The sequence below is a fragment of the Sus scrofa genome, chromosome 10 (assembly GCF_054392235.1).
Source record: "Sus scrofa isolate SSC_HxYL_T2T_F1_AM1 chromosome 10, Sscrofa_HxYL_maternal_Yorkshire_Landrace_v2.0, whole genome shotgun sequence".
In the NCBI taxonomy this organism is placed as follows: domain Eukaryota; kingdom Metazoa; phylum Chordata; class Mammalia; order Artiodactyla; family Suidae; genus Sus; species Sus scrofa.
In genome coordinates this window covers 3,820,468-3,846,059 of record NC_139392.1, presented here as the reverse complement: position 1 = coordinate 3,846,059, position 25,592 = coordinate 3,820,468, and the positions used below count along the sequence as shown (strand labels likewise).

Here is a 25,592-nt window from a genome sequence, read left to right as displayed (position 1 = left end):
CTCTGAAAATACACCTGCGACAGCAGAGGGAGCACAGTCCGTACTAACACAATGAAAACTGCAGCAAACCACAGCAAGTACCAGAATATAAAAGCCTAGAGATCACTTCACCCTAACACAGTTAGGTTCCTCACCTTGATCTGCCAATGTAAAATTCTAGAAGAATGCCTGGATATCAGACGATGCTATTACCCCTCATTATAAAGCAACCTGCAGTTACACCTTTTCCTTCCATAACTAAGTCGCTTGCACATCACAGCGGCATAATCTGCGATTTTTTTTTTTTCTGGGCAGCAGATGCTTTCTATGGATGGAGGCTTATTTCATCCCAATCTTTGTTTATTAAGGGGAATAATGCATGATATATTTACCTCTCGGAAAGTTTGTATCTTAAATTTATCATCTCTACATCACATCCCCAAAAGTATACCTTCTTCAGAAGACTTAAATCAATAAATTTTTGGGCTGCTTTGGAAAAGATATTTCTCTGTCCTGACAGATTCCTAGATTTAAATAAATCAGCTCAGAACTAGAAGCACACCAGTCTGGAGAGAAATAAAGGCTGTCTCAGGGTGGCATGAAGATTCCACAAAACACTATAAATAAACATTTTCAATATCACCACATGGTAGAAATCCTTAAAACTTTTTAAAAAAAAACTTTAAGATGCATAATTACGAAGTGGACAATTTTGTATACCACGAACACTTAGAAAACAGTCTGTTCATCCCTACTGAACCCATCATAACTTTTTAGGAAGAGACACATGAGTGCCCCGTCAATTAACCACGAATATAATTGAGAAGAAATTCACAGCTCCAGAGAACAATGAGCCCTCTCTCTTGTGTCTTTACCAGATTTCAAGAATTTGCAAATATTGTTAACACTGTTGGCTAGATTAATAAATAATTTGCTGGTGCCAAATGGCATTCCGCTTTGCTTGGCTCTGGCTGCCCACTGTGGAAAAACATTCTCTAATTTGTGTTGACCTTTCCCAGCTTAGGGATGCAAAGCCCACTGAAAGGATAGAATTCCACAAATCACATACTCAACGATCACCGTAGGTTATAGAAGAAAAAGATTACGATGCTATTGTCAAGGGTAGATGCTGTTTCCACAGGTCACCGCCTACAGAGACAATGGCCTGGTCTGAGAACATGGACACCCTTCTAAGCAACCAAGGTAAGAGCTGACTGATAACAGGTTCAAAAACAGTGATGAGGAAAAGCTGTAGACATGTTACTAAGCAGGAGTTTCATCAGTATTTGAAGCCTAAGATTGCCAAAGGCATACCCAAGTATACACGCCCGAAGTTTAAATGGAATTAGGCTGGGTTAAAACAAGATTACAGAAATTCCAAACATGAACAAGAAAACCCCAAAGAGGCAGTGATAAAGCTGTCAATTCCTCAGACTCGTTATCATTTCATGTGTATCATGACCACTTTTGTTACAAGTTGAAAAGTTGAAAGGTTAAATAAATCACTTGTTTTCCATAAGGTTTTAAGTACTGATTTCAATTGGGTTTCTCTTATTTCAGGGAATAGAAAAATATAGAGGGGGTATGTGTATGTATTAATATATACACTTTACATGTTATGCATATCAACTATAAATGTCTATATATATACATTTATGATTGATATGATGGCTTAATAAGGTAATTTTGGTCAATTATAAGTATCCCAGCATTTAATACCAAAAGAGTCATTTTCAACATTATCTAGAACTTCTGTTTCTGTTGTACATTACCCTGCTTTGCAGCATTTCTGTCTCCTATGGGATAGAAATGACACTGTAGCAGTATACACAGAAAGTGTTTAAAATGCAGTATTATTGGCTCCAATCAAATAGCATTTCCACTGTATAAAGTAGGAGTTCCTGTCCTGGTGCGGCAGAAACGAATCTGACTAGGAACCACGAGGTTGCGGGTTCGGTCCCTGGCCTTGCTCAGTGGGTTAAGGATCCGGCGTTGCCATTGCCGTGAGCTGTGCTCTAAGTCACAGACATGGCTTGGATCCCGTGTTGCTGTGGCTCTGGCGTAGGCCGGCGGCTACAGCTCGGATTCGACCCCTAGCCTGGGAACCTCCATATGCCACAGGTGTGGGCCTCAAAAGACAAAAGACAAAAATAATAATAATAAAATCAATTTATAAAGTAAATATCAGAATATTAGAAAAGTTTAAAACATGGTAAAAGCTGAGTAAGTTCTTCATGGCTATTTATTTATATATAAAGTTAAATTGAAGTAGATGAAATTACACCCTCATGTTTTTATTCTGAAACTACCTATTCCTAAACCATAGACATAAAATAATCAATAGTGCCACTAGAATCCAATTAAGTACATGTACTAAAGACGTCAAGGGGAGTTCCCGTTGTAGCTCAGTGGTTAACAAATCCGACTAGGAACCATGAGGTTGCAGGTTCGATCCCTGGACTCACTCAGTGGGTTAAGAATCCAGTGTTGCCCTGAGCTGTGGTGTAGGTCGCAGACGTGGCTTGGATTCGGATCCCGAGTTGCTGTGGCTCTGGCGTAGGCCGGCTACAGCTACAGCTCCAATTTGACCCATAGCCTGGGAACCTCCATATCCCGTGGGAGCGGCCCTAGAAAAGGCACAAAGACAAAAAAAAAAAAAATTAAAAAAATAAAATAAAGACGTCAAGGGTATGGAATTGCATTTGTGAAAGTCGTGAATGGAATGGTTCGTTTTTACTTAACAGCAGGTTTGCTAAGGGCCTCAGGAAGTCAGACGCTTTTGCCCATTATCGGCCTGTTTTGTGACCTGAGGACAAGCCTTGCATGTGCCGGGCACAGGTCCTAGGGTGGGTTTCCCACCTTCTGCGGAGTCAGCCCTCGTCCCCCCAACAGCCACTGCCTCTGGCCCCCGGAGCACCCTCAGCAACAGGGCTGTGACTGTGGGTAGCTCCTGACATCTTCTGAATATTCCAACTGAATGTACAGAAGAGCAGTTCAACAACAGTGCATCCTTGCAGAGATAACCAGCAACGGTGGGAGCTGTTTCCTGGGCTCCCTTGTGTCCTCAACAGAGCCGTGGGAGGAGAAGAGCAGGCAATGGGTGCTAGGTCCCTGCCGCCCTTCATTAAAACGGCAGGATGGGAAAACACACAGCTTCTTCTGTATACAGATACACAGTTCACCTCTGGGATGCCTTTAGATAATCTGAATTGGGAACAGCTTCACATGCCCTAAGGACACACATGTAAAATGACACCAGACGAGAATCTACACTATGCCTTCGGTACTGGCGAAGTATATACTTTTCCTTCTCTATAAAATAGATTTTAGTCGAAATTCAGCTTCAACCTCTTAAATTCATCATGGGCTGGACCACACTCACAGCACATTTTAACTGTGATCCTAAGACACATTTTTTAGAACCCAACTTGTGTCACAGAAGCTTCTCGGATGTGTTTTTAAAGTGCAAGAGATGTGCAATTAACTGAATTTTTTTAGAGGGCTCACGTATTAATGACATCCACCCTCCCCCACACTTCTACCAAGAATTTTAATTGGCACCTGCTAACCTTCTGCGAGGACCTGTTATTTCAACTCTACTTGCAATAATTTTTAAAAAATTGTCTATTTTCAATCCCATGTTTTTAGACACTTTTTTTAGCCTTCTTCCATGAAGCTCTCGTCTGTATTCTCTCCCTGACCCTGACAATACTTTCCACCTGCGGCAACCTACGAGCCACTCAGGCCCCCTTTCCCTACACTTTTCTCTGATAGCTTCTTTTTCTCATCAGTTCTTCCTTGCCCCCACTTCTCTGTAAGTTTATTTTTCCCTACTTCGCAACATGAAGAGTCAGCCTCCAGCACAGCGTCAGGGGGATGCTGCTGGGAGCCCAGGCAGAGCGGCCCTCAGGGCAGGGCGAGGAGAAAGCCACCAGAGTGCAGGGGGGCCAATCCCTCTGAGTGACCAATGTGCCAACAGGTGTCTCCTCCTCAGAGACACAGTCTCAGTTCTGCACAGACACGTGCTGGCAGAAGGGACCAACTGAAACGGAGGAACCTCAACGCCAAGTACTGGCATAGTTCTGCCAACTGCAGGAACCTGATAATGACTTTTCTCCCTTGCCCCTCGGTGGAGGCAGCTTTTGTCATCCTCAGCCCTAAAGGATTTAGAATTACGGTCTCCAAGGAGCTCCAGGTGTTCCCAAGAAAGACGCTTTCAGAGCACATCTTGATGAGGAAAGAGGGGCAGGGGAGAGACAACGCAGGGGGTCACACACTTAAGGGTTAGGACAGCAAAAGAAATAGCAAAAAGTGTGAAGCTGGCTGAAAATAAGATCGTGGAAAGAGCCAGGACCTATGAGAATCCCAAGCTTCACCCAATACCTGTGGTTACTCAATTTAAAACATGCTCAGTGTTTAAATACACCTACAAGTATTTTGCTCATGACGGCTGATCCGAAATAAGGTTTTCTAAAGTTCAGAATACATCTATAGGAGTTCCCGTCGTGGCGCAGTGGTTAACGAATCCGACTAGGAACCATGTGGTTGCGGGTTCGGTCCCTGCCCTTGCTCAGTGGGTTAACGATCCGGCGTTGCCGTGAGCTGTGGTGTAGGTTGCAGACGCGGCTCGGATCCTGCGTTGCAGTGGCTCTGGCGTAGGCCGGTGGCTACAGCTCCGATTCAACCCCTAGCCTGGGAACCTCCATATGCCGCCAGAGCGGCCCAGGAAATAGCAACAACAACAAAAGACAAAAAGACAAAAAAAGACAGAATACATCTATAAATGTTAGATGCAGACAAATGCAAAGTATTTGGCACTGAATCCTCAAATGCTCACCCTGTGCAGTGTACTCACTTGGGTCGTGTTACAGGAGTTTTTCTCATGTATCTTCCAGCTGGCCTAGATGCTTTTCGAACATTCCTCAAATCGGAGTTTAGTGAAGAAAATGTGGAGTTCTGGCTCGCCTGCGAAGACTTTAAGAAAACAGAAAGTGCAGAAAAACTTGTCTCCAAAGCCAAGGTGATTTATTCGGAATTCATCGAAGCGGATGCCCCTAAAGAGGTAAGTGAAATATGCCATGGTCCCGAACGTTCGGCCGCTAACAAATCTGCTCCCGACTGAAAGACGCTGAGTCCGTCTCCAGGTAAACGAAATGGTCACGAGGGAGTCAAACAGAAAATATCCATCGACTCCAACAGAACCTCCTTAGAGTGATCCTCTAGCCTGACTCAGCAAATATGTTTAAGCAGCTTCTAAATGCTTCCACGGTTCTGTTTCCTGAACACAGCATGCAGGCTCTTAAAAAATCCTGTCCAGTATCACAGATGAACGGCTCACCCGATAGAAATCCTACCTGCATGTGCTGCTGGATTTCAAATTCTCTTTCGCTTTTCCTCTGTCAACCACATGAGTCAATTTGGAATAGAACTCTTGAATTAAGTTTTAAAATTAAAAAGAAGTATATGGGACCAACTACTACCAACATAATACTACTGCTAACAGCGTAAATTCTTTAAGTTGACTATTTCGAAGGCCCACATTCTAGCAGATAATCACGTCTTACCTTCTCAAAGAGGCGTTTGCTTACCTTTATTTCTTTGGTGGTTGTTGGGCGGGAGCCTGCTGGCCTCCAAGCCCCCGTGCTCGCCCAACTTCAAGACCAAAGAAAGGGCCCAGCATCAGCGACAATGGTTTAATGGATGGGGGTGCGTCCTGGCTGAAGCAAAGTTCTAGAGCGGCACCCCACCTGGGGGGCAGCCGATGGGGCAGAACAGGGCCGGCAGCCTTTGCTCCGTGGGAGAACGGACTTCAGATTGGCTCATTGGTCACCAGGGAAACCAGAAGCACAACAGCCCTCATGAGCCCTTGGGCCCCGACCCTTTGTTACACTATCAAAGGGGAGCCACTGTGATCAAAAGAAGGCAACAAACACCAGCTGGGTGGCAGCGAGTACGTGGGTGTTTCCTGATTGGGCTCCCCCTCCCCCATTTAGGAGGAAGGTCAACACGTGAGGAGGATGTAGGTGAAGCAGGGACCGGTCCAGCCGGAGAGTAGCTATCTTGGGTGGCCGGACCACACAAGGGGGAAAATGAGCCAAAGGTGTGAGGCCTGGTCTCGAGTGGTCAGGACCCACCTGGGCTGCTTAAAGATCTGGTAAATAGAAAAGGCCTTAGAGAGAAACCTGGAATGACTCCCAGAATAGCTCCCCGAAGTGTTTTGTGTGTGTGATGTCTCATTCATATTGGACTTCGTTTCCAGGACCAAACCAGGAGCAGCTCCACATATCCCTTTCATGGTTACAGTTTAATCTATTTAAGCTACTTACACTTGAAAACTGCTTTGAGGATTTCCTACTGTGGCTCAGCAGTAACAAACCCGACCAGTATCCTTGAGGAGGCGGGTTCAATCCCTGGCCTTGCTCAGTGGGTTAAGGATCCGGCGTTGCCCTGAGCTGTGGTGTAGGTTGCAGACATGACTCAGATAATTTCCATAGGTTGCAGGTGCAGCCCTCACAAGCAATAAATACATAAATAAATAAATACTTTAAAAAATTTAAAAAAAAACCTGCCTTAGTCCTCACTGAACATAATGCATAAGCAAAGAGTTTTCATGCACAAACAGCACCCAGGAAGCTACATTAAGCACTAGCCCCAAGCCTAACCTACCAGCATAAGTCATCATCTTTCCTTACAGAGTTGAAATACTTATATTCTCCTAAGTGACAGCTACTATGTTTTCTAATCCAAAATTAAAATTCATGTATGAGAAGTTACTGTACTTACGAGGACAGAGGACAGAAGAGATGAAATGCACGCATTTCTGAAACTCTAGGACAGAAGGGTGCTGAATCAATAGCTCAAGTTGAGATGGACATTAATTACTGCAGTGTCTACTGGCACAGCAGAACGTGGCAGGCATAGGAACCGGTGAAGCTTAGTCTGGAATTCAAGGGGAAAGAGAAAGGGACTGAACTCCTGCGGAGCTATTCTAACATTCATTTCCCAGTCACTATCTAAGAATCAATAAATAATTCCGGAAAATTGAAAATGTAGTATACAAGACTGTCAAGTTGACCAATGTGTCAGTCCCTCAAAGGATTCGAAACCAACGCTAAGGCTATCCTACTTATTGTGATATTGGCTTGAAAGCCAGATTTTTTTTCCTTCTTTTATGAATCTATCCACTTAATGATTCTTTTAGGAAAATGTCCGCAAATATTATGTGTGAAAAATCATCTAATAAGAAATGAGGAGTTTCCCGTGTGGCACAATGCATTCAGAAGCCGACTGTAGCGGTTTGGGTGGCTGAAGAGGTGTGAGTTCAATCCCCAGCCTGGTGCAGTGGGTTAAAGGATCTGGCATTGCTGCAGTTGCAGCACAGGTCACAGCTGTGGCTCAGATTCAAACTTTGGCCTGGGAATTTCCATATGCAGTGATTGCAGCCATAAAAAAAAAAAAAGGAATCTTTTAATTATAGCTGAATTCAAAGTTACAGTATATAAAAATTATCAATTTTAACAAAATAGTTTTAATTACCTTCCTAACTTCTTCCACAATAAATTTATATAGCAATAATTTTTTAAAGTAGTACAGTTATTATTCTAGGATATAAAACATTTAGTTCTTCAATAAGTTGTCCATCTAATAAATTTTTATGATATAAAATATAATTAAATGTATAGCTTCTTTCCAAATAATAATCATATTGCCTCCTTGAAGTGTCTATAAGTATTATAGAATATGACAAAATTCTCATTGAAAACAAAGAAGTATACATATACATTTGAAAGAGTTATTATCTTTCTTATTATTTGCCATTAATAATTTCCAATTTAAATTACTAACGGCGAGTTCTCGTCCTGGCTCAGCAGAAATGACTCCGACTGGTATCCCTGAGGACACAGGTTCGATCCTTGGCCTCGCTCAGTGGATTAAGGATCCGGCGCTGCCGTGAGCTGTGGTGTAGGTTGCAGATGCAGCTTGGTCCCGCATTGCTATGGCTGTGGTATAGGCCAGCAGTTGCAGTTCCGATTTGACCCCTAGCCTGGAAACATCCATATGCCTCGGGTACAGCCCTAGAAATAAAAAAACAAATTACTAATGGGCATTGGTCTCTTGTAGAGCGGCTGCTGTCTTCAAGGTGCCCCCTGTAGTCCACCATTTCTACGTTAAATATAATGCTACTGTTAGTATGTGGACTCACTAAATGGATTTTTTGAGTGCCTCTTCCCACCATGAAGCCACACAGGGGAGACGGACATGTGATAAAACCAGTCAAATACACAATGAGCAACACGGTAATTTACATGATTTAAAGTCTGTTATTAGCAGAGTGGGAAAGAGCGACTAAGTCTATCTGGAGAGTTAGGCGATGGACTTGCAGAGTGTTCACGCGGGAAAAAGTCCTGTTAGGAAAGAAATAAGTAACATTTACCAAGACCGCAAATGAGGAAAGGCTATTTAGGACTAAGGGCGCAGTGTGTCGCAAGGATGTACGAAGCTCCCAGGTGTTTCCCAGAAACCGCAAGCATTTCGCTATTGTTAGTGAGGAGCAGGGGATAAGGCTGGACAGGCAGCAGCAGAGGTAAAGGGAAGAATTCCAGATTTCTCTAGTAGGCAGACATAACGAGACAAGGTGGCATATTTGACGTGGAGGTTAGAATATATGATTTCCATAGGTGGAAAATTAATTCAAGGATGAGATGCATATGAAAGTATCCTCCCGTTTTCTATATTTAACTATAGTTGTATAACTGACTCTCGTCAAGAATCAAAATTACAACCAATTTCCTCGGCGGAAAACCCTGAAACAGAGAACACTAACAAGGTCACATCATCCAGACGTCAGTTAGAGGCCGTTCACTTTCTTTCCAACTTGTTTTCTTTTTTTGTCTTTTTTAGGGCCACACCTATGGCATATGGAGGTTCCCAGGCTAGGGGTCGAATCGGAGCTGCAGCCACTGGCCTACACCACAGCCACAGCAATGCAGGATCCAAGGATCCGAGCCGCGTCTGGGACCTACACCACAGGTCATGGCAACACCGAACCCTTAACCCGCTGAGCGAGGCCGGGGAATGAACCTGCACAACAATCATTTTTAATTGATGCAATTAGACAGTTCACAATGAGACTATACTAAAGGTATGAAAATGATCCCTGTCTATAAACTGAGGTCACGAGGGCTTCTCAGCTTCCTGCTCTAATAGGCAAAGCTGCACATGCAAATTGAACTTTCAGGTCTCAGCGAGAGGTGGGAGTAATCGCTTGATGCCCTCTGTCAGTGGTACCATCTCTCTAGTCTCTACTCTCGTAGCGAGAGTTAGTGTGATGTTTAGAACATGTACGGACTAGAGATATGAATTCACATCCTGTCATCGTGTGGTGACCCGTTTTACCCCCTGAGCCTCCGTTTCCTTACCTATGACAAAGCATATATCAGCCACACAGGGCAGAGGAGCATGATGAGCCAGATCACATTTCTAGGGTTTACATCCTGCCCAACAATTGCGAAGAAATTTTCAGCCCTTCCTTTCTTTATACAAGTCAATCCAAATGCCCCCGAACCAGCTTGAAAGCAACCACTGCAGAAGGCCTAAGAACAAACGACTTTAAAAGGCTGGGTAAGAACTTCCCTGGTGGCTCAGTAGGTTAGGGACCCCGTGTTGTCGCTGCCCGTGCTCCGGTTCTATCCCTGGCCCAGGAATTTCTGCCTGGCGCAGTCACCAGCATCCCCCCCCCCCAAAAAAAACAAAAGACTTGATGAATGTATGTATATGAACACATATTAGAAAAACATATTAGCAAATCACTAGTCTCAGATAGAGCTGCTCATTGAATGGATTGTACCTAGATATTTTCAGAAGAAGATGCTGCAGGAAAAAAAGAAGTGTGAGCCAGGTATTTTGACTAAGCGATTTGAAAAAAGAGAACATTGTTAGATAAGAATTGTGTATTTCAGGAGTTCCCGTCGTGGCGCAGTGGTTAACGAATCCGACTAGGAACCATGAGGTTGCGGGTTCGGTCCCTGCCCTTGCTCAGTGGGTTAACGATCCGGCGTTGCCGTGAGCTGTGGTGTAGGTTGCAGACGCAGCTCGGATCCCGCGTTGCTGTGGCTCTGGCGTAGGCCAGTGGCTACAGCTCCGATTCGACCCCTAGCCTGGGAACCTCCATATGCCATGGGAGCGGCCCAAGAAATAGCTAAAAAGAAAAAAAAAAAAAAAAAAAAAGAATTGTGTATTTCAAAGCATCCCTCCTTTGCAAGCACTAAGAACCTGTGGGTGACAAAGGGAAAAAATTCTTAACTCTTACTTATTTTTCCTTCGACTTAGACCAGTCGTTTTAGAATATTTGGAAATTTTCAAGAAAACATAGCTTGATTTCAAAAGAGTATATACATCTTCAAAAAATTAAAATAGTATTTTCATATTCAGCCAAGATCCTGACATGTCTATTATCTTTATATCATTTATATACATTATATTTGTATCGTCATCCCTTATATTGCAAAGAGAAGTGGTCAGGATGGAAAATACGTGATTAAAGAGTACTGCCATTCTGTGATTGCCATTCTGTGAGATTAGAAAATGATCCAAATCACGCGTGTTGTAGTATCTTAAACGTCAGGTAAATTCAAATTCATAACATGACTAATCCAGGAACAAGCACACTGGCCATTTTTCAAGTCAAAAATACCAGTAGAAAATATTTAATTCTTAAATGGTTTTATTAAATGTGAGGATATCATAACTCTTTAAACAGAAGAAACTATAGGAGTTCCCCTCGTGGCGCAGTGGTTAACGAATCTGGCTAGGAACCATGAGGTTTCGGGTTCAATCCCTGACCTTGCTCAGCAGGTTAAGGATCCAGCGTTGCTGTGACCTGTGGTGTAGGTCACAGATGCCGCTTGGATCTGGAGTTGCTGTGGCTGTGGTGGAGGCCGGCAGCTACAGCTCCAATTAGACCCCTAGCCTGGGAACCTCCATATGCCACGGATGTGGCCCTAGAAGAACACAAAAAAAAAAAAAAAGAAAAAAAAAACAAACAGAGGAAACTATAGTCATAAAGGGAAAGGTATCTTAATGGGTCTGTGCAGGACACTTTTTAAATATCTGTGTCTGGATTTTTTGCTTTTATTTTTAATGCAGTACGATGTTATTTATTGACTTGTATTTTATTTCACATCAGTAAATGCTTGTTTTGCACCAATTATTACTCACCTTCATAAGATAAATTCCCTTCAAGGAAGGGAAGCTCGGTCTAAGCAAGAGAAAAGGGAATGAACACATAAATATAATTTTAATGTGCTGTGTGAACAAGGCAGCTCAATAAGGAAACACAAGGGAAAAAATAGATTGAAATGATGGTTTGGCTCAAAAAAACCTTTCACTCTAAATGGATTAAAAAATGAAATTCATAAGGAGTTCCCTGATGGTCTAGTGGTTAGGGCCAGAGCTTTCACCCTTGTGGCCCAGGTTCAATCCCTGGTCTGGGAATGAGGTCCCACATCAAGCCCCTACAGGCAGGACCCCTCCCCCCAAAAAAATATATACATATACATAGAATAGGAAAAAATATCAAAGCAACAAATGACTAAATGCAAATTAAAAAAAAAAAAAAGCAGATTAAATTGCTTGCATTGTACCTGAAAGGATAAGATTCAACAGTATGCAGGCAGAATATTGAGATAAAGCCTTTGTTTTAAATGAGGTTCGTTTTAACAGAATCTTGAGGGAGGAAACAGACACGCGGATTATTGGTGGAGAGAAGCCCCGGGGCAGGGGTTTCATGATGTGATGACACTGCCAATTCTGTATTCTCCATTTTATATTCCTATTTTCTTTGCATTTTAAGTGCCACTTCCCCCAGGTGCTGATGTTATTTTGAACCCCGGTCCTGCCCTACACGTTGCCAGCAGTGGCCTCCGCCACTATAGAATCACCTCCAGATATAATGTTTGCTTACTTAGTCATTTCCTAAGTGTTTGTACACTGATCAAAAGTTAGGTGTCTATTAGAGACCAAGCACCATTCTGGTGCAGTTAAGAAAAAAGAGAGTCTCTGAATACATAAAGCCAGCCATCCTGGTAGGAAGATTCTAGATAAAAAAATAAACCAATAATTACAGGAGTTCACTGTGGTGCTGGGCGTTAAGTCTCCAGTATTGGGCTGCGGCCACTCAGGTCACTGCTGAGGTGAGAGTTCAATCCTTGACCTGGGAACTTCTGTATCCCACAGGTGCAGCCCAAAACAAACAAACAAAAACAAAACACTAATTGCAATAAACTTTCCTGAGGGTCGTGAGAAGGGAATACAGGTGATGTGGCGGCATGCTCAGGACATCCAAGTCTAAGGGGACAGGAAATGTATCTCAGAGGAAGTAATTAGTAAGCTTTGATCAGAAATTTGAGTGTAGAAGGAAACAAGACAGGATGGGAGGAGGGAGGGACAACAGGCGAGCAAGAGAAAGAAGCGTTAAGCAAAGGACCAGCCAGTGCTGCAAAGGCTGGTCCAGGAGTGCAGGAAGCCTGGCACTGTGTGCCTTGCGGTGGAAGGTGCGGCAACAGCACCTCCTGGACCCCCGAGATTTCTGCATCCTTACTTATTTCATCTTAAACTCTGAAGACAGCAGGTGGAGGTGGGGAGGTGGAAGAAGAGGAGGAGGAAGAGGGGAGAAGAAGGGAAGGAGGGGAGGAGGAAGAGGTGGGAAGAAAAGCAGAGCTAAAGAAACTCTAAGCCACACATGCCCAGATGCTCTGACATGGACTTTCTGATGTGACCACCGCATGTGCTGTCTTAGGGAGGCATGCGGGTCCTCCCCCTTGTACGGGTAAAAGATGAAGCGAGCCTTAAAGGTAAAATGATGAGTCCTGCAGTCATTAAGACACACAGACTGTGGGGAGGCAGGGCTTCGGCCCCTGCTTTTCCATTTCAGGTTCCTTCTCTAAATCTACTGCTTGTTTCCCATGTTCATGACCCAGCCCGGGAGCCCGGGTGTTTATGCGAAAGGCGAAAGCATACAATCATCTTCCCGTGCAGGGTCTGTCTTCCTTCCCATTAAACGCTGCATTTCTCTTGTCATAGGCTCTCTAATTTGTATAACTTCTTCAACAACAACAAAAAAAAAAATGGCAGGAATATGTCCTCTCATACTTTGCAGCATCATTTTGGCCCTTTGCAAAACTGATTGCTGCCTTTCAACTAAAACTCAAAACGCTCAGGTGTGTTTTGAATTTTTACACCCCTCCGTGCCACTGAAATTAATCTTGCGCTAGCCCGTTAGGGTTGGTGAAGGAAACCAGTGGGTTGGACTCCCTTTTAGCTGCTCTGGAAAGCACAGGCTATGTACATCTATTTTTAGCAACCCGCATCCATTATGCTTTTATATATTTTGATCACGACGTTTGATTCTTTTTTGTACATGCCCCATTTAGGGTGTGAGTACTGCTTCCCAGCCCGTGTCATTTATTTCTGTCTTTAAAACCCATGATGACAAAAGGATCCAGTCCTGTGCAGGGTGGATGCCTTCTGATGTTACAAACGCGGCTGGTCTCAACGTTAAGAGCCCCCCTTTCCCGGTACATTTCAGGGTATTCCTGTGCCTTTAATGATGCCAAAAATGAAGTCATACCAGAGGTGTTCGTGGTGATTAAATAGAATTATGTAACCCCAAACACGATTATAGGCGGCTTTAATTTGAATCGTAATTTTCCAGCTCTGTTGTGAATGAGGTCTAGGGAGCTGCCTGCCCGCCCCATTTGAGTAAAGCATTTTGCATATGCATGCACACACTTTTTGCATAATGACGTTCTCTGGCTCCACTATACATTCTAAATGAGGGAAAGGCTACCTAATTTGAATGTGAGAGCTCGATTGAAAACTTCTCATTCAAATTATGTAAAAATATATAAAGCACAGTTGAGGGTCACAGGAAAGCCAAAAGGTACAGCCAAAAATGTCTTCTTCCAGCGAAAATAACTTGTTGGAAGCCAAAAGAATTTAAAACGGCTGGTGTAGAAAAGAGGCATTGGCTTGCATAACTTGCTGTGATCAAAATCACCTGAGTATTAAAAACCCCCTGCCTCATTATAATAAAATCGTTTTTAAACAGCTACCACAAACGTCAGTCAGAGGGCAGTCATTTTAATGCAATGGATTGCTGTCGGTGGCAGCTGTGTCAAGGCTTTTTCAAAATTGACAGCATTTAAAAGCCGCTAAACAGTCGCGGTGACATCTCAGCTGTCATTCTGTAAGAATCGCAATCCTAAGTCTTGTTTTCTGAGATTGGCAGTGCAGCGGTCTCAGGTACTTGAGATAACGTGCGACCTTTTGAAAAAAAAGCAAAGTAAATGTATTTCTCAGCGTCCTTGAAACGTGGGTGTCTCCATAAAATACACGGCAGTAAATACTGTAAAATACTATAAAATACACGTCAGTAATTAATACAGATATAACTGTTGATGTCATCAGTTGATACACCATTCAACCAAGCTCTGGACCAACTAGTTTGGAGATAGTCAGCCAAGTTTAAGTTTCCCTGCACCTCCCAGGAGCTCAGGAGGGGCTCAGGGCCATAGAGTTGGAAGGTCTTTCGTCTCTGAATTACCTCCTTTCCGGGGTGCCACCTTCCGTCTGCTCCAAGATCAACATCTCTTTCTCCTGTTTTTGAGAGAGAGATTTCTCTGTGAATCTTCCAGTAGAGCCCAGCCAAAAATCAAATTTGAGATGAGAGTCAAGTTGGGAGAATGGTCTGCGGACACGTCCCCCAAAGGGATGACATGAAAGGAATGGATGTGTCAAAATATACAGTAGGCTTAATACTTTCACTGTTGTCTGACCCTGAAGTTTTGGGGGCGTCAAGGAGGACAGACAGGGCGCTTTGGGTAGCCTAGCCTCAATGTCACCTGGGCTGACTGCTCATGAGCATAGACAGCACTGACCAGCCTCTCGTAGCTGAGGGACTACCCTCAATCGGCTGCTAGGGCTCACATGGCCTCCTGGCTCACGGATTGCTCTTCACATCCTTGCTCTTCCTACTCAGGAGTCAGCACACCCTCCAAGAGGAGGAATGGGCCTCATCTGTTTCCTGCTTACGCTTACTCTCCTTGGTGATCTTCCAGTCCTCTGGCTTTTTGTTTGCTTTCTGATTGTGTGTGTGTGTGTGTGCTTTTAGGGTTATACCTGCCGCATATGGAAATTCCTACACTAGAGGCTGAATCAGCGCTGCAGCTGCTGGCCACAGGCACGCCAGATCGGAGCATCTATGAGCTACATTGCAGTCACAGCAACGCCGGATCCTGACCCCACTGAGCAAGTCAGGGATCAAACCCACATCTTCATGGACACTAGTTGGGGTTGGTAACCTGCTGAGCCACAGTGAGAACTCCTCGTCTTCTGGCTTTAAAGGGGCATCCTGTGTGGCCTCTGACCACCGGTGCTGAACAGAAATGTTTTGACCAAGCTCTGGGTGGACCGAGGCCAAGTTTCTGGCCACTTTCTTCTGAGTCTCTCCATCTCAGTTAATGGCCACTCCGTTCTTTTTGCTCCAGCCAAGTAACTGATAGTCATGGCCCTTGTTCTCTTCTGCTCATCTGCCATATTCCATCCGTGAACACTCAGTCACTTCAGAAGATTTCTTAAATTCATTCTTAAAGATTTCAGTCCTTCTTAAAGATTGTGTTCCTCATCCTACCTCATAAATATTCAGGCACAAGCTCCCTCCATTCTGCTCTCGAAATATCTTTGAAATCCATGCATTTCCCTCCATTCTCTTGACACAACCCAGCCTGATCCACCATCATTGCCCCCTGAATTTCTGCTACGACTTCCTAATTTTTCATCCCTTTATCCACACCAAGCTATTACATCACAGAGCAACCAGTGATAGGTTTTTTCCAAGCGTGTTTATATCAGCCCCTTACTTAAAATCCCCTCATGGCTCTCAGGATACGTAAAAATTATTTGATAGACCTCTGCCGTCTACGTGACTGGACCTTCATGCTTCTCCTGGTAGTTAGTTCCTCTTCCTCCCCTGAAAATCCCCACTGGGCTTCTTTTAATTTTTCCTCCCATGTACAAGTCCCTTCCTTAATCTTCCAGACTCATAATGATACTTTGACGAGCAGCTTAAAATCTCATTTCTTTCAGAAAAGCTTTTTTTCAGAAGATATTTTTCCCCCTTTGGATGACTTTCTCAAAATCTGTCTTCTTGGTTGACTTTCAACTTCATCATATGTAATCTTCAGATTTGAGCACACTTCCTAAGCACCCATTCCATGAAATACTTTCCATGGATGAATTATAATAATGACTCCCAAAAAGCAATACTTTTTCAGATGAGCTTTTTTTTTTTTCCTCAGAAAAAAACGGGGATAATAATCCTACCCATCTGATAGCTGGATGGACGAGAGAAAGTAGCCATGTGAACACTTAGCACATGTGGTGATATTTGATAAATGTCAACGTATTATTTTCCGTTGAAATAATCATCTTTAAATATCTTTATGTTTTTTTAGAGATAAGGCCAATTGCTCAAACATTTTGAAATGGGAGCAAAGTCACCAAGGGAAAAAAAATCCAGATGTGGGGACAGATCTTAGATAATGCATATCTGTCCTGCTCATATTTTGAGGGACATGCAGAGAAAAAAGAATTGGTAAAATAGTCGGGAAGAGATGGCAGATAAAAGGTGAAGTGCCTGCCGCAGACGACTGGATTGCCTTTGTAGTGACCAGTCTTCTTTCCCTGATGATCAGACTGAAGGCTTAACACTACCAAAGTTACTGTAGCCGAATCTGCTTAAGCAAGAAATCAATTTTTTTTTAAGATTTCTAAGTCCAAATGATGAATGATAATAAGGAAGTGATAGTGGCTTTCCTTCTGGGATCAGGGGAGGCTTCTTGGAGGATATTCAACTTAGCTAAATCATAAGGGATTGAAGATAATCTGTACAGAATAAATTGTGGCGGCAAGAGGGATTTTCGATGGCGAAGCAGCATAAACAAGGACTTTAGATGAAAGATTCATTTTGGGAAGAGAAAGTATGGATATCACCAAAGATAAATAGATGATTTCAAAACAACGCACTGAACTCCAGGCATGAGGAAGCGCAAATGCTGGGGTAGGATGTTTACATGTTATGTTCTAGAAAGTAATGCGTTGTCAGCTGAATAGTTATATAATGAAACTGACATTTTGGTGAAATTGATGTAGTAAGCTGTCCAGAGTGTTTAGAAGGGAAAGACGTTATAAGAAGAAGTATCAGGTAAGGGGTAAGTTCTATGATTTAAGGAAGAGATTAGGCTATAGAAGGTTAAACTGAGAGAGAGGCGTGAGAATGAAAAAGAGCCCTGCGGGTGTTCTCATGGTGGCTCAGGGGTTAATGACCCCGACTAGTATCCATGAGAATGTGGCTTCAATCCCTGGCCTCGCTCAGTGGGTTAAGGATCTGGCGTTGCCTCAAGTTGCAGCATAGATCTCAGGTGCGGCTCTGTGGGTGTGGTGTAGGCTTCAACTGCAGCTCCAATTCAACCCCTAGCCCAGGAAATTCCAATGCTTCAGGTGCAGCCATTAAAAAAAAAAAAAAAAAAAAGGGAAATGAAATAAAAGGTGAATAAGCAAAGCATCATACACACACACACACACACACACACAGAGTGTATAAAAGAGAGACATCAGAAGGAAAAAGAAGTGTCAGAGGGGAGTCTTAAGTTTCAAGCTTGAACACCTTGGAGAAAAATAATGACACTGATACAAACATGTGGGTGTGATATTTTGTCTCTGACATTAAACCGAATTGCCAAGACACGTCTTCACGAGACCAGTGATTCCAGGCATTATCTCCTGGGAACGGTGTCCCTGCTTGTCACGTAGCGATCAGTAGCTGAGATGGGGCAGCCTCTGGGTAGGAATGCAGGCAAATCAGAAAAGTGAGAGGGATCAGTCAGAAGTACCAGCTTGGCATTTTTGAACAAATAATATTATCGGTTTTAAACTGAAATGGAATAGTTCTGCTTAAAATGAAACTGGTGGGTTTTTTTTTTTGTTTTGTTTTTGGTTTTTTTGGGTCTTTTTGCCTTTTCTAGGGCAGTACCCGCAGTATATGGAGGTTCCCAGGGTAGGGGTCTAATCAGAGCTGAGCCGCCGGCCTACACCAGAGCCACAGCAACTCGGGATCCAAGCCGCGTCTGCGACCTACACCACAACTCATGGCAACGCCAGATCCCCAACTCACTAAGCAAGGCCAGGGACCGAACCCGAAACCCCATGGTTCCTAGTTGGATTCGTTAACCACTGTGCCACGACAGGAACTCCTAAATGTAACATGACTTTTAACAAATGTGGAAACCTCTTTACATATTTATTGAACCCTTATGCTGTGCAAGGCATGGGGAGGGACAGATGAAATGTAAGTATCTCCTTTTGGGGGTCAGAAAAGGGGAAAAATCCACGAATTAACTTCACAAGGTAGATGTTATTTGGGGGTTTTTTTTTTGGGGGGGCGTGGTTTTTTGGCACTGCCCACAGCATGTGGATGTTGCTAGGCCAGGGACTGAACCCACACCACAGAAGTGGTCCAAGCTGCAGTGACAATGCTGGATCCTTAACCTGCTGCACTACAAGGGAACTCCTTTTTTTGTTCTTTTTTTTTCTTTTTATGGCTGCACCTACGCTATACAGAGGTTCCCAGGCTAGGGGTCGAATTGGAGCTGCAGCTGGTGGCCTACACCATAGCCGTAGCAATGCAGGATCTGAGCTGCATCTGTGACCTACACCACGGCTCATGGGAATGCCAGATCCTTAATCCACGGCACAAGACCAGGGATCGAACCCACATCCTCAAGGATACTAGTCAAACCCTCTGAGTCAGAACAGGAACTCCAAGGTAGATGTTATTTGAATGTAGGCTTAAGAACATAAAAGATAGGAGTTCCCGTCGTGGCGCAGTGGTTAACAAATCTGACTAGGAACCATGAGGTTTCGGGTTCCATCCCTGGCCTTGCTCTGAGGGTTAAGGATCCGGCGTTGCCGTGAGCTGTGGTGTAGGCCGGCGGCTGCAGCTCTGATCAGACCCCTAGCCTGGGAACCTCCATATGCCATGAGAAGCAGCCCTAAAAAAGGCAAAAAGAGAAGGAAAAAAAAAAAAAACCACATAGAAGACGGAAAGATTTGGGTGAGAAGGAGTGATTTTCAGCTAGACCAGGATGGCATGGGAAAATGTGCATCAGTAACAAAATACAAGGAATCTGAGGGGAAGGGTCCAGTTGGGTGGGGATTCAGGGCACGCAGAGGAGGGAAATGTTTGAGCATTATTATAAAGGCCACGAATGCCACGATCAGGGCTTTGGGCTTTTTGAGTGGGGAATGAGGCGCGACTGTAGGGGTTCAGCTGCGATTAAGAACCTCAAAGTAAGAAGCCAGCACCCTGCACCAGGCCCTGTGCTGGCACACTGGCCCTGGCGTCAGTGAACACGCACCCAGTGAATGAAGGTCTAAAGGCGCTAACTTGCTCCCTTTACCACTACAGGGGATATACGGTTAAACAAACTGCAGATGATGCATTAAAGAATTAACGGCATAGTTAAAGGAGGAAACAGGCCACATAGAGTCTCACGTCCTCACCACACAAGACAGGATTTATGAAACCAGATTTTTAGAAACCACTACAAGCTCTCACTCATAACCACCACTCACTAATTCTCACTGGGAGGCGGGTGCTATACCAGGTTCGTGACGTGTTATTACACCTCTTTCCTGCTCAGAACTCATCATCAGTGTCTTCCCAGAGCTTCTAGTAGAAAAATAAGAACCCCCAACTCTGGAGATAAGCCCCCCAAGACTTGACCTGCAACACCTCTCCCACCCTGATAGCAGGAACGTTCCTTCTCGCTCACAGCACCCGCCCCGCAACCAGGCACCATGGCTCTTCAGAACATAGTCAATTCTTCCTTGCTTCAGGGACTCTGCATGTGCTGCTTATCCTGCCAGAAACGTTCTTCCCCAGATTCTTCAAGAACTGGCTTCTTCTCATCTTTCAAATACAAATCTAAACTACTACTATGTATTTAGATGCTAGTGGCCTTTCTCCAACCATAGAAAGGAGCTGGACTATAACAATCATAATATTTATGGGGTCAATGATTGCTTAGATGATCTCACTTTAATTCTTCTAACAACTCAGTCCAGAACTGCCTCACTTGAAGACAAAAAATCAGGGCTTGGAAATATGAAAGTGACTCACCCCAGGTCACTGAGCTCATAACTGTTAGAACACAGATTTGAAAACTATCCTAAAATCTTTCCACTACCCAATGCCATCTTCCTATATAAAGAAGCAGAGATTGATTCCAGATTTTGAGGCCTTCAAAGATAGTGCAGCATTTCATCTGGAAGTTTGATGGAGGACCTAAGAGGATGGTCAAAGAAATAAAAGAGCAGGTGTATCCTGGGATCCCTGAAAACCTGAAATCTCTACAGAAAGAACAAAATAATCAGCGAGCAAATAGTGGCCTTGGGTAATTCTTTTCAAAATATTTTTTTTCTTCTTTGTACAATAGTGCTATTAAAGTAGTTTGATACCACTTAACTCATTTTGTCCTTAAACCTTAAAATTACACCATGGTGATTGAAAAGTGAAGGAAATTATAGAACTTGTTTCACACATATGAATAGAAAGTAGCTACGGAGAGATCTGATAGAAGGTCTGTCTGCCTCTCTTTAATTTCAACTCAAAAAGCATAAATGGTCATTGAGAGTCTTTTACCAGAACCCCTCCCCCCAAATTCTGGCATTTTCTTACAATCACTCCCATTTTGTCAACAGATATTTTAATTCTATTCAATCAGTATTTATTGAATGTCCATTATGTGGTGGCTATTCTTCTAAGTACCAAAAAATAAAATGTTGAATAAGACAGATATAGCACCTGCCTTTGGTGAGCTTTGAATTTTAAGATTCAAGTTTTTTCTGCACTTCAGGGATATTTTCAGTTTACATGGAATAACCTGGATGTAACATTTTCTGCCTCTCAGAATATGGATGGAAATGGACAAGTACCCCTACAAGTTTTAGGGCATTTTACAAATTTGCAGGTGAACGGTGTGTCCTAATATCATAGATTTCTATTAGACCTTGCTTAAAATTTTATGTGCAGTTGTCTAAGGGGAAAAAGATATATCTGCACAAACATGTGCATGCATATATACATACATTCTGTGGGAGGCATGGAAGCCTGTGTCATAAACTTAGGGGGTGTTCTTTAGTACATTTGGAAACAGAAAGAAATGCAAATTAATATAGAACTACCATATGACCCAGCAATCCCACTCTTGGGCATATATCTGAACAAAACTTTCCTTGAAAAAGGCACATGCATCCGTATGGTCATTGCAGCACTATTCACAATAGCCAAGACATGGCAACAACCTAAATGTCCATTGACAGATGAATGGATGAAGAAGATGTGGTATATATACACAATGGAATACTACTCAGCCATAAAAAGAACAAAATAATGCCATTTGCAGCAACATGGGTGGAACTAGAGACCCTCATACTAAGTGAAGTAAGTCAGAAAGAGAAAGACAAATACCACATGATATCACTTATATCTGGAATCTAATATATGGCATAAATGAACCTTTCTATAGAAAATAAACTCATGGACTTGGAGAACAGACTTGTGGTTGCCAAGGAGGAGGGGGAGGGAGTGGGATGGACTGGGAGTCTGGGGTTAATATATGCAAACTATTGCCTTTGGAGTGGATAAGCAATGAGATCCTGCTGTATAGCACTGGGAACTATATCTAGTCACTTGTGATGCAGCAGGATGGAGGATAATGTGAGAAAAAGAATGTAGATATGTGTGTATGACTGGACCACGTTGCTGTATAGTAGAAAATTGCCAGGACACTGTAAACTAGCTATAATAGAAAAAATAAAAATCATTTGAAAAAATAAAATTAAAAAAAAGAAATACAAATTAGAATGAAAAGCAATATATGAGAAACAACCCAGGAAGGATGGAGAGTGGAAACGGGTAGGTGAAAGGCAGCCTGGTACAATGTAATTGTTGTTCTTCCTCTGAGAAGGGCATTCTAGGTATTAAGGTCAAAGCACTAGAAAGAAATAAAGGGCAGGTAAGAAAAGAAATTTAAAATCATCACATGTCTTGGTTGCCTTTTCATAGGCCATCTTTCATAATCTCAGACTAAGGCCTGACCTCTGTTCTCTGTCAGTCCTAACCCGCTCCACCTAACCCTCTCAACCTAGGAAGAGCAATTAAACCAAGCATGGGTTCTGCATTTCGGAAAATGAATGTACGGCCTTTCTGTCCTTCTGTGTCAGGTTAACTTCGCATTGAGAAAAAAATGCAAACGCGGTGTATCTGGCATCTGTACACACCGTGCATTCTTTGATTGCACTAACGCAGTGCGATGCAATTTCCTCCCACAGATTAACATCGACTTCAGTACCAGGGACCTCATCTCAAAGAACATCGCGGAACCGACTCGCAAATGTTTTGACGAGGCTCAGAAGCTAATCTACAGTCTCATGGCTAAGGATTCCTTTCCTCGATTTCTCAAGTCAGAGATTTATAAGGAACTGGTACATAGCAGACAGGTTGGAAATCATAAAAAATGGCTCCCTTTCTTGTAGAGAAGGCAAATGACAAACTAACAATCCGGTTATAAATGGGGAAAAAACAACCGATAGGACAGATCAACTCTTATCACTCCAAGGCTAGAATGGTTTAAGTATTTCAATGCAATATATGGCTCTTTAGGGTTTAGAAGACATGTTTTACTCCAATAGGGAAATCATTTTACGTACGAAACCTGAATGTCTAAGTCACTTGTTTAGAATGCGTTTATTTTATCAGGTACTTAAATCTCGCCTCTACTGGGAGAGTACAAAGGACGTTTAAGAAGACACAGCACACTCTTAAAACCTAAGTGGATGTTCTTATGACATTATACATTCCAGAAACTATATATCTTCATGTTGCTGCGTGGGAGACTGTTTAGCATTATGTACATGATTTGAAATACCATTTGCATTATTCAAAACCTCATTTCTATAAAAGAGAGAAATTCCGACCCGAAACATAACATGTCCTTTAGAATATTCAGCTATTTCTTTTCGACCAGGGTCTACTACATAATGTGGTGGTTATCTAAACTGCCATGGCCCTCAGATTAATTAAAAGGAAAAATGCCTATATATTTATATGTATGTGTGTGTGTACACACACACACACATATATATGCCATTGATCAAACTGTCAAAATATATCACTTGGTTTAATTCAATGGCATCACACATGCATATTTAAAAAGGGCCTCGAGGGTGGGAAGGATTGATTTTTTTAGCTTAATAAAAATACAAAGGGAAGAGGAGGACGAAGGGGCACGGATCAGTCCTTCTACAACGAACTGCGAACTGCGTAGCAGTGACTATCTCATGAAATAAAAGATTATTGCAACATCGTCTATTCAAATAAGAGTGAGGTTAAGTGCCTGTTCTCTCCTTCAGCACTGGACCTTGATAAAATTCAAAGAAATGTTTTAAATGCATTTATTTTGAGATGTTCCTAAAACTGCTTCTTTGTACCTATAAATGTCCCACGATACGTATGAATAATTTCATGTCAACATGAGAGGCTATGAAGAGTCAACAGATCTTGCATGTTTCCATTTTGTTTTCACAGATTAATTCAGCTTTGCTGAAATCTCCATTTTGCAGATTATTTGAACATTAGAAAATAGATGAAAAACAGCATAATTTATTTTATGTTTCTACAAACCATTCATTTGATAGACAAAGTTTGGTCTCCCCTGTTCTCTTGAAAAACAAACATTTAAACACATGCAGATGGAACATCCCCAGGACACCTGCAAATTCTTTAAAAGAAGACATAATGCAAACTGGTGGTGAAGTATTCAGCGCGCCTGTAGGTGCACTTAAGGGAAAAGAACTACACCCTTTTCGACATTTATTCTGGCGCTTCAAACCTGAATTGAGTCTCTGTTTAAATTCGGAATTTAAAAATTATTCCGAGATGAAAAAGACTTTAAAAGGTAAAAGGGACTTTAGACATTAAAGTTACATTCCTTCTTTTAGACATTAAAAAAAAAAAAAAAAGTGCTCTTGGTTATTTTCCTAAGGTGCTCTGCTGATGAGAAGGACCAGTGCTTTTCCCACGAGGCCACAACCAGCACCTTGTTCCCAGGGCAGCAGAGGAAGCTCCCCATTAGAACTGCGCTGAGACCTGGAGCTCTAATATCCTCGAATATCCAGGCACTGTTCCTGTCGTTGAATATTCAGATTGTCCTTTTACAATCAGTTTGCAAACTCCTTCTTGTTACTGTAGAGCAAGACTCCAGGGTCACTGACTGCCTCTCGCCTTTTTTCTAAGAATGCACAAGAAGTCACAGATCAAACGCAGAAGGAGACAATGGGTAGAGCGTAAAAATACAGTGGGTGTCAAAATGATCTGTTCAAAAACTGGATGTTGAATGACCTCTAATAGATCCCAACCAAAGACGCTCAGCGGTGATCCTTCCCTCCCACCTCGTCCACTCACCCCCCCCCCATCCCAACCTATAGATGTTCTGACTTAATAGAACAGAAAGAATAGAATACGTCAGGAGGTCCTGTCCTAGTATCCGTGAGGACGCAGGTTCGATCCCTGGCCTCAACCAGTGGGTTAAGGATCCAGCGTTGCCAACAGCTGTGGTGTAGGTCGCAGACGAGGCTCGGATCCCACATTGCTGTGGCTGTGGCGTAGGCCAGCAGCTGTAGCTCCGATTCAACCCCTAGCCTAGGAACTCCATATGCCTCGGGTGCGGCCCTAAAAAAAAAAGAATATTTCAAAAACAACTGCGGGTTTTTGAAATAAAAACAACTTCAGGCTTTTGGAATACTTGGTAGTGAGGATTTGCTGTGAAATATCAGATGTACACCCTTCGTATGTTGTTCTATATCCTCTTTCACTCTATATGTTACTTATTTCATCAATTATCATTGATGAGTGATTTTATGGATGGAATTTTAAAATAAAAGATGAACTTGCAAAAAAAAAGAATAACAATATTAACATTCCTAGTAACATACTTAAATATTCACTATGTGTAATGCCGTGTTCTGAAAATATTTACATTGGCTTTAAGAAATGAAGTAATAATATTAAAACGTAAGCTAAGCAGGAAAGCAGGAAGAAAATTACAAGATAGTGACATAGATATGATCTTCAACTTTTAAGAAGCGTTTTCCCAAGCAGTGTTTTCCATTTTCTGGCATTTCCTACAAAATATATTTTAAAACAATTTGTGTTTGCCCTCCATTAGATGAGAGCTAAAGAAATCAAATGATACACATATTTCAAAATGAATTTTAGCTTCTTTAACAATCCTATGTGGCGCTACAATCCATGAACATCTAAAATCCTTTTGAATTTATTTGAATATCAGTATCAAAAGTGATAATTCATCAATAATGAGTGCTGATTTCCTATAAGCTTTGCAAATAGTGTCTTACACTTGCATAGGAAGGCTCTATTTCAGCCTCAAAATACAATTAACAGATTTTTTTTTTTTTACTAACACTATATTGTAAAA

The 25,592-nt window shown here is 42.5% G+C and overlaps 2 protein-coding genes across 2 annotated transcripts in view; one reads left to right on the top strand and one right to left on the bottom strand.

Moving 5' to 3' along the window:
- The window catches only part of LOC102166310 (uncharacterized), a 671,646-nt gene that overhangs the window by 105,196 nt on the left and 540,858 nt on the right, over positions 1-25,592 (bottom strand). The gene's annotated exons all lie outside the window — the stretch shown is intronic.
- On the top strand, positions 1,112-25,057 carry RGS21 (regulator of G protein signaling 21). Its single transcript, XM_021064097.2, has 3 exons — positions 1,112-1,182; positions 4,875-5,041; positions 22,429-25,057. Exons 1-3 carry the CDS (start codon positions 1,140-1,142, stop codon positions 22,630-22,632), a joined length of 414 nt encoding a protein of 137 aa, XP_020919756.1. The 5' UTR covers positions 1,112-1,139; the 3' UTR covers positions 22,633-25,057.